The 9,787-nt window shown below is 36.8% G+C and overlaps 1 protein-coding gene across 2 annotated transcripts; it reads left to right on the top strand.

Moving 5' to 3' along the window:
- Window positions 1–7,746: 7,746 nt before the first annotated feature.
- On the top strand, window positions 7,747–8,764 carry LOC6563734. Of its 2 annotated transcripts, XM_032737318.2 has the most exons (3): window positions 7,747–7,800; window positions 7,861–8,297; window positions 8,404–8,460. In XM_032737318.2, the coding sequence occupies exons 1-3, from the start codon at window positions 7,790–7,792 to the stop codon at window positions 8,445–8,447; spliced, it is 492 nt and encodes a 163-aa protein (XP_032593209.1). In that variant the 5' UTR covers window positions 7,747–7,789; the 3' UTR covers window positions 8,448–8,460. The 2 variants fall into 2 exon arrangements, with proteins under 2 accessions (XP_032593209.1, XP_001990579.2); XM_001990543.3 differs by having other exon boundaries at window positions 7,752–7,800; window positions 7,861–8,764.
- Window positions 8,765–9,787: the final 1,023 nt, after the last annotated feature.

The raw sequence follows: 9,787 nt of genomic DNA, 5'->3' as shown, positions 1-9,787 counted from the left end.
AAGCCCTTGCTCTCAATTCTCCCGTTTTTTTTAGCGTTTTTATGACAGCGACAATCGATAGTCAGATAAAGCCATAGTGCACACACTGTTCGGGGAGCCATCAATCAAAATTTCATATGTCCAAGGGCGTGCCAGAGTTGGAGCCACTGCTTGGCCATTTTAATGTTCCACACCAACTGCACACTTGCTTAATTATTTATTACTATTCATGCGCTCTCTATTTATAAGGTAATATTTATGCCACCGGTAGAGGTGATTAATAAAAATCTATAGGTGAAGGATTGAAGACATCAAGAAGACATTACTTTAAATCAAATTTATCTTAATATATGATATCCTATATATATTATTTGTATTATTTGTGTTCTGTGTTAAACCAAGACTACGTTGATTTTTTGGTTTTTTATACGATTTTTTATACGAAGCATTTTAGCTAAATATTAAATACTATAATGGTATTATCTTCAGTCTGTTGGATTATTTGGTACTTTATTCTTAAATTTAGTCAATGAAAAGAAATGTCTTTAATATCAAAATCAGAACATAAGATTCCGTAGATAAGCCCCAAAGATACTCTATAAAGTTAGTTGTATATAGTCACAATTAGATTTACCTATTGCAGGTTTACAGAGAATAATTTTTTAGCTCATAAATTAATGACAGTTCCATCTATTAAGTGTTAACTTGTTTTAATAATGTATGTATAAAATAACTCCAATATTGCCCAACACAATGGTATGGTAATACTGCATTAATTGGGTATAAGTGCGTCTGAAGGATTGATATTTCTGATATTTTTGAATTTCTATTTTTGCTAATAACTTGCACGTTTGAACGTGCTTAAAACTTTAGAGTTCAATACATTTTGCTGTAGCCTTGTTGCTCACTCAATTCTATTCGACTCAGTTCGATTCTTTTCCCAGTTCTCATTCTTTTATTTTGGATTCCTTTGTTGTTATTGTTATTCTCGTCGTCGTCGCTGTCGGTAGCGGCACCAAAAGCGCTCATAAATCAAAAAAGCTGTTGTTTGCTCACAGGCGCACCCACTCTTTGTATGACTGAATGTGTGGGTGTGGGGGTGTGTGTGCGGGTGTGTGTGTATGGGTGTGTGATGTGTATATAAATCACAAAGCATGTCCTTTGCCAATACAAACACAATTGAGCATGCATATGCAACAGAGGCTTGCCCCAGCAATGCGAGATCGAGCTATTCAAAAAAAGAAAGAAAAAAAAATGCAAAGAAATTGCGTTAAAAAAAATTTGATTAAAAAGTTTGTCGCCATCGCTCTGTATTCGTGTGTGTGTGTGTGTGCTATATACATGTTATGTGTGACTCGTTGTGTGTATCGGTGACTGTCACTGACACAGAGGGCACGGCAGAGTAGCGAAGGGCAGCTGGCGGCCAGCAAGCATTGAGCTTATCGATATGAAGCCAATGCCATGCGAACTAGAGTTATAAATCTTTCAAAAGCCAAACAGGGCTTGAATTTCATTTTTTTACCTGACAGCTGAAACAACTCAAACGTTGCCCACATATTTCGTTCCACTTTTGCGGTTCTAGCATGCTAAATATTTATAATATAATTTTGACTACTTGTCAATTGCGAATTGTATTATTGTTTTTTGTTGTTATACACTGACACCAACGACCAAAGAGTATTTTCGATTTTACCTTTCCAAACTTTTCTTTTTGACGAAGTTCAAACTACAGGCTTACAAATAAAATTACTTGCCTAGAATAATTTTTACCAGCTGACTGTGGCTGTAATTACACTCCTTATGGAGTATTACATCGTCGGTTCTGCCTGTGCAACGATCTTATTTGAGTTTCTATTTTTGGAGTTGTTCGACTTACTTGAAATGTAATGTTGGCGCACTAATTGCCAGGTCGAAAACACTTGCGGTTGCGTTTTTGGCACAAGTTGTTTTGATGTGACCCACCTGGCGTATGCGCAATTAAAAGTTTTGCACCACTTTCCTTCTAATTGTAATTTGACAGCAGTTGTAAAATGTGAAATGCGAAACGTTGGCCCTGTTCTCATTTGTGTCACCTGCAGCTGCAGCTCAAATTAGCTTTGTTAGCTTAACGTGACAACGAGTTGAAATTATCTTGGACTACCTGCCCCGCTCCACGCTCCTGCCTGCCTCCAATGCCTGCATGGGCCACGATGGCAGCTGCAGCAAGTTCAAGGTTGTGCAAATATTGCCATGCAAATGTCTCTCCACATATATACATACAATCGCAAAAACATACACACATACACAAACAAGGGTTTGTGGCAAATAGTCTCGTTTGGTGCTAACAAGCATTTTCCTACTCATATCCTACAAAGGAAATAGGTTTTCCGTTGCATTTGTTACACACAGAGCTTCGACTCTTTCCGAGTAGGGTTAGGTGGCCTGTGTCCTTGCCTGGAAAAAATGAAGCAAATAGGGGCTGGCAAATCACGATGTAAAAATGCAGCAACTGACACAAAAAAAAGTGCGTGACAATGGCGACAAATGTTAAATGTCAGCCTAATAGTATGCAAGGCTAAATGCACTCCATGCCGAGTTGGAATGTTGGTTGGGCGTGCGGTTGCTTTTTTGTGGTTATCCATTCTTGGCACAGAAAGTTGTGGGAAAACTTTTCCTCTTTGCAATGATTAAAATACTAAGCACAAAAAAATGTTTATATATAATAGGCATTTAAAGCTGAGGGATAAATCATGAGAAAGGAAAACGAATTTCAAATGGATACAGACATTAGCTTTTAAAGAGGTATAGCACTTAAATGATAAATACGAAAATACGTTGACGTTAAGAGATGGTACGATAATAACAGAAGAGAGTATGATGAAAATTGAGTAAAGAACAAGGGAGAATATTGCAGTCGGGCGCAAGCGAATTTCGGGAGATAAAGACTTCTGAGAAGTTTAGCATACCAAATTATCTATCCATTCTTCGAAGGATGTTCCAAATAATCTACCTCCCAAGTTTTGGGGACGTCAAATATTTATTTTCCGCTTTCTGAAGTGTTTTAATAGTGTCAAATTTAGTGTTTTTAACTTTTTGTACCTTCCGAATCAGAGTATAAAAGTACGTTACTAATGTTTGAAAGAATGAGGCATGGTTACTGTATTAATCACAAGCGGAACCATCTGTGCTCGCCAATCCATTGAGATGATAACCACACAATAACTGGCTGTTTCTGCCTGTCTGGCTGATTGGCTGCCCAATTGTCGCTTCCGAGTTTCAATGGCGAGCAAATAAATATATATGCATATCCGTGAAACAAGAGGGATTCAACTTGGACCACTGGAAACAACCTCAATCGCAGATAGATATGTGTTTGTCTTTGGGCACACATATGTCTTCGTGTGTGTGTCTGTGTGAGTGTGAGTGTGTGAGTGTGTGCGCGTGTGTGAGTAATTGAAATCGCATCGAGACGTGAAATGAAACGTAAAGTCATCGAATCAATTGAAATGAAAATTAAATTAAATGTATGCGCTCATACATTTATTCATACCCGCTTGTACCAGCGCACCTACCTCAATGTAGTCAAACACACTCGTAGTCGCATTCACAGCGCCATTCACATTCGCACACATCAACTCAATCTTAATTAAACACAGACACGCACATTGAGCTCCTTGAACGGAAAAAGCAATCGTGTGACTGTGACTCAAAGCACTGAGCGTGGTAGACGATGACTGCGGGGGAGCATCTTGAAGGGGAGAGTCGATTGCTTTTCAGCAGTATATTTTTATAAGGTCTCTGTATTTGAAATTGTTTTTATTTCTTGACAAGTGAAAAACTTTTCTAACACCATTTGATATTTATTAAATTGAAGATCACTCTGAAAATAATAAAAGTTGTAATAAGAAATGAGTATATTGTTAATGAGTACACAAATTAGGCAATACTTAATTTGCTTACATATTAAGACCAGCATAATTTCAATTAAGGTTTTTCTTATATAGTTTGGATAATTGTGAAAGAAAATACTGATTTACTATGGTCTGCAAGGCAAGCCCAAGATAACCTTCCTTTATTGATTAAGATAGGCGTAGACATATGTATCACTTAAAACTCATATTTCGACCGATTGTTCCTCTGACACCTATATGATATCCAATCCGGTGTCGTTCGACCTATATACAGATTTCAGCAAAAAGATAAATATATAAAAAATTGCATCAAGAATATATATACTGTAAGCGGTCGGAGAAGAGTCCATAAATGCGTTGCAAATTTCAAAGCAAAATAAAATTATATAAAACCTGTTTTACGTAAGCTAATAAAATTAAAAACATTATTATCCCAAATTCAAAGCCCTAATGTCATTTTATTGGTTTATTCCAAACCCTTTATATGATTTGATATTTTACCAGTATGTGTTTGAGTATTTGTGGTCGTGCTACATGAAATATGCCTATTCATGACAATGTAAATCGGAGTGGTCTACTTAGATTAATAAGACGAAGCCCAAATTAAGAACTTAGTTTCAAAATACGTGTTAAATTTATATTTGAAGGTTGCCAGACTATGTAAATGACTTATGAATTGTTTGCATGCGGATTGATTGTCTTTGATGTTCCTAATTTAGCATAAATTGCGCAGCCGAAAAATTCTAAAGTGTTTTCACTTACTCTGTAAAATAAAATCAAATAAATTTTTCTCATGCCACACTTAAGGAGTGGAGCAGGGAGTACTGTAAAAGTTGTATAAATAAAAACCGCAAACGCTTAAGTGAAATGAATTTTATTAAATTGAAATGAAAGCAAAACGACTTTTGCTATCTTCATATGTATGTATATTTGATTTTGTGGCTCTGTCTTGCGTATTTATTTGATAGAATGAACACAAAGAATGTGAGGGAGGGAGAGGGGGAATGAGAGAGTGAAAGAATAAGGAGAGGAGAGCCACAAATCAAGTTGTTGCTACCCAAAATACTGGGGATGCCATAGACAAGGCAAGCGACATTTTAAGATGCTTTTAGCGTTGCATATTTAAATGAGCCGCTGTCAGGCGAAAAGAAATCATAAGTGGAAATCTAATAATCAGGCCGCAAGTAATGCCTGCAACTGTCCGCATAGAGAGAGATAATCAAATCAAATAAGCTCAGCCAATCGTTGCATAAATTTATGACATATGCAAAAGGCAAATGTGCGACAAGACGAGTCCTCACCGAGGGCAGAGTCCTGTCTTCCTACCAACTAGCTAGGTAATTCCATTATGAGGCAATCGCATTTCAAATGTGTCCAGCACAACAACAACAACAACGATGAAGACTTTATATCTATAACATGTTATGTGTGTATGTGGAAAGTGCAGGAGCCCTGTCCAGTTGGCAGCGTTTGGATGAGGGAAAAACTGAAACTAATTTTCCACTTTGCAGCACAATTTAAGCCAATAATTTGACCGGAGCTTTAAATTCAAGCTGCACAACTTTAGTCCAAGAAAATTGGTATCGAGTAATTGCTGCTGCAATATCCATAAGACATTTCATTTCCCTCTTTAAACTTTAGGTATCCTAATTTTTTTAAGCTTTCATTTGATAAATAGATTTTTTTTTTTAACTGCAACATTAAATCATTTCAACTAAAAGCCTCGTCATCGTTTGTACTTGATTTTAATGAAAATTGTAAAAAGTAATTAATATGAAGACAAGATTTAATAGGCGCTATGGACGAACCAACGGGTGCAAAAGCTGGTTAAAATTTCATAAATTGTGCAGAAAATATGTTGCAGTCTCCGACACTCAAAAAAAAAAGAACGAAGACTTATTCACACAGACAAGATGGGAAACGATTTTGGCTGTATGTGGAGCAGAAGACAAGCTGCGTTTTACACTGAAATGTATGAGGAATGAAATTTTTGTGGCGATGCTAACACACACGGACACACGCATAGGGACATCAATGTCAGGGCAAATAACAAGGAAGGCAATCGCAAGCAGGGCTGGGAAATTGGTAGCTGGGTAACTGCAAATAGGAAAGTGGGAATAGGGGTTGTCAGGAACGTCGCTGCGTTGGCACCAATTTTGGCGTTTCCTGCAGTCACTCGACTGATTTAAAATGTTACCGTTATTTATACACGTAGCCAGGCTATATAAACAGCAGGAGCTGCTCCCCCGTGCGCTATGTATGCGTGTCTGTGTGTGTGTACATATATGTGTGTGTGTGTGTGTGCGAGTAACATTTTTGCACATTTTTCATCGTTTACTGTGGACGGCAAGGCTGTAGCTGCAGCTCGACAGCATCGTGCAACTGACTGACTTGCGACTTGGCAGTAACAAAAACAGTAACTAAAACAACAACAACAGCTGCGCCTTCTCGCTACACCCTCTCTCTTGCTCAGTCTCTCTCTCTCTCTCTTTCTCTCTCTCATTCACTATATCTTACTCGCTCACTCAGACCAGCCGTGCGCTGTCAAAAGAGATTTTTTAAAATTAACTTTTCATATATTTATGTATGTTTAAATATGAGCTCAACGTCTTTGTCGGTTTGCAACAACGGTTTATATATATATATATATATATATATTCTATATATATATATATGTATTTATTTTCATATATTATATATTTTTATATAAAACCGTCTTACTTTATATAAAGTGTTGGCTTCCCAGTGTGTTCTTCAATTTGTTATTTTCTCTTCCGCAGCGTTCTGGCGTCTGAATGAATGTGTCATAAGCTTTTCAGCTATAGAAAATATTACACGCTTCATTCTAAGTTCCAGTTGGGCAGATACCCTGCATACAAAAACTACACCAATTGCTCACCTTAATCACAGATAACCACATTTGGGAGAATGAAAAAAACTTAGTGGCGGCTTTATGAGCTTTGCCCAGCTAGTTGTTTTTGCCCATTTTATTTTTCCAGGGTATATAAGTGTGAGGTACATTTACTTGAAGAACTTAATCACTATGATTGAAACAATCTTAAGTGCTACAAGGCAATTCTAAAATTAAAATATGATTTATTTTAATGAAACAATAATTATGCACAACTTGATCATGACTTTCTAATCCAACAAAATGAAAAAAGCCGACGAAGCTTGCACCAGAGCAAATTCAGTCAACAAAATGTATAAGGAAAAAAATCAACCAAAGCTGACATTTGTGCCTTGCAGAAATTCAACATTGTGTTGTCCTTTTATTTTGTTTTTGATGCTTTAGTGGTGTTATTTTTTGTCGTTGCCGTCCCTCATGCATTTTTAAAGCGCTTAACAAAATTTCAGCCATAAATATTTGATAATGCGCTTGGCATGCGCCAAAAGTTTGGACATTATATGGGTTGACTGTTGCCACAAAGTTGCTAACTTATAGCAAATTAAGAGAATTTATAAGCTGGAAAAATCTGTTTTAATTATCTAGTCTAACTGCGTGGGATGGCAGTCATCTGGAAAATGTTAACTTTATATTTGGTGACTAAAACACTGTACAAAATGCGCTTTGTTGTAATTTGTTAAATTATAATTACAATAAGTAATCATTGGTATAATCGCGATGATATACCTATACGATAATTACACAATAAAGATATAAATAATCTAAAACTTGACTAATTGTTATTAATAATTTAAAACTTGACCAATGTTTCAGTGGGAACAATAAGACTCAGTAGTCAAATGTTGATAGTTTCTTTGTTGATAAAAACAAATTTCTAAACCTGTTTCGACTGTGACTTAAAGCCAATCACCTTATCCATTCCAAATATGTAATATATAAAATATGTACTATTACTTACAACACAATACTTTGTTTTTGACGGTTAATTTTTTCAGCAAATTTCTTATAAACGATGTACTCCATGTAAGTAGGAGTAATTGTACCGACGATCTATGGAATAAAATTGAACAAAACATATCGCAGATCCCGTTACTCAAAAATCCCGCTTCAGCGTATTGGTCATCTTACCAAAATAGGCAATCTACACAAATATGTTCGGCCGTTTGTACTTAGTACTGTGCACTACTCGAAGTCCAAAGGAAGCGACTGTGATAAAAAACCTTTTAAGGGAAACAAAGAACTTCTAAATCGAAAAGAAAAGAAAGCGCCCAAATTCGAGATGAAAATCATGCCTGTCTCATATCAGAATCTCAGCTACGAAGAGCTTAATATGAAGCTGGGTCGCGAACTGTCGCCCCATCTGACAATCTATAAGATACAGTTGACATCAGCGATGTCCATCCTTCTGCGCATAAGTGGATTCGTCTTGGGCATGGGGTTCTGGGCAATTGGTTTGATGGGCTTGTTCTGTAATATGGATATCAATGAACTTGCCACAAAGATTGAGGAATTCGAGTTGAGTAAGAATTTCCTTAGTTTTCTCAAGTTTATTATAATTCTACCCTTTGCGTACCATATGGTGGTTGGTACGCGCCACCTTATATTTTATTTGAACGTGTTTCTCAGCAAGAAAGGAATTTATGCAACTGGCTATGCTGCCTTGGCAATGACCCTAATTGTGGCAGCTGCCTTGACTGGCATCAATCTTGAGAACGAAATGGAAGACCTTTGTGAAGTATCAAATGTTGGACAACTCGGAGCGGAAGTGCAGAGCTTGGTGAATGAGAAGAGTGATGAATAAGTAAAGAAGGAGATGAATTCTGATTAACAAGCCTTAAAGCTGACAACAATTGTGTTATTTACAAAATTTACCGACTGGCTTTCAGTTTTATAAATGTGATACTAATATTGTTTGATGGTTCTTCAATTCTTCAAATTGTGTATAAAACTAAACTACACGCCAGTAAATAAAATATATAAAATCAAATACATATATTTTTTCATTAACACAAAACTAGAGTGAGTATGCGCTTGACAGTTAGTTTACAACTCCGAATATTGTGTAAAATGTATATAACTTGTACACTTTGCAACTAAATATAAACTCTTCGTTACTGCAAATAATACATAAGAGGGAAGGTAAACAAGCATTAAATGACAGCAATTAAGCGCACCCACTTCTAAGCGCACCATCAAAGCATTCCTTGGTATAAGTCCGAAAATAAAATGATAATTTAATTTAATAGAAAAATCACAAAAATGTTTTTGATAGCATGAGACACTGAAATGTTAAATTGGAGCTGAACATTGAAGTGCTCGGAACTCAGAGCATAGTGGGGAAAGCCATTAAGTTTATTAAGAAGCTTTAATTAGTTTATAGGAAACTGCCCACGAACGAGAAGAAAAACGTGTCTACATTTCATTAATTACCGAGCTGTCAGGGCAACCGACGACCACTTTAAGACTGTGCTTACCTTTTGATGGGCCCCTCCGGGCACAAAATCCTAACAACAATAACAATGAAGCCAGCATTTGGGTATGGAGGGAGGAACTCAATTGTGAGTCGATGGTTTTGATTGAACACTCGCATCTTAAGTTTTGACGTTAATCTTTGATTAGGGAATGGGCGGCGTCAGTTTTGCTGACACTTCATTATGCGATTTTAATATGAATATTTATAAAATATATAAAATTCAGCAATGCCACGAGCTGATTTAATCTTATTTTGCTGCGAAACGTTTGATCTTAATTAGTGTACTTGAATGTTCGTCCATTGAATCGAGTGTCGGCTTTGCATCAGCATCAGCATCAGCATCAACATCAGCATCAGCGAAAATGACAAAATGTCGCAAATCACCAATGGGCCAGCCTCCTCTGTGGGGCAGTGGGTTTTTAGATTGGGGAGCCGCCCTCTCGGTTGATTGGCAGTTGTGCTTCTTGCCTGCTCTTGGCCTGATTGCCATTGCTGCTACTTGCGCTTTTGGTCTAAGCGGATTTTATTCGCATATTA

Source organism: Drosophila grimshawi, unplaced genomic scaffold (assembly GCF_018153295.1).
Source record: "Drosophila grimshawi isolate 15287-2541.00 unplaced genomic scaffold, ASM1815329v1 contig_311, whole genome shotgun sequence".
Classification (NCBI taxonomy): Eukaryota; Metazoa; Arthropoda; class Insecta; order Diptera; family Drosophilidae; genus Drosophila; species Drosophila grimshawi.
Note: the sequence above shows the minus strand (reverse complement) of the source record. Positions and strands in the feature narration are given on the sequence as shown.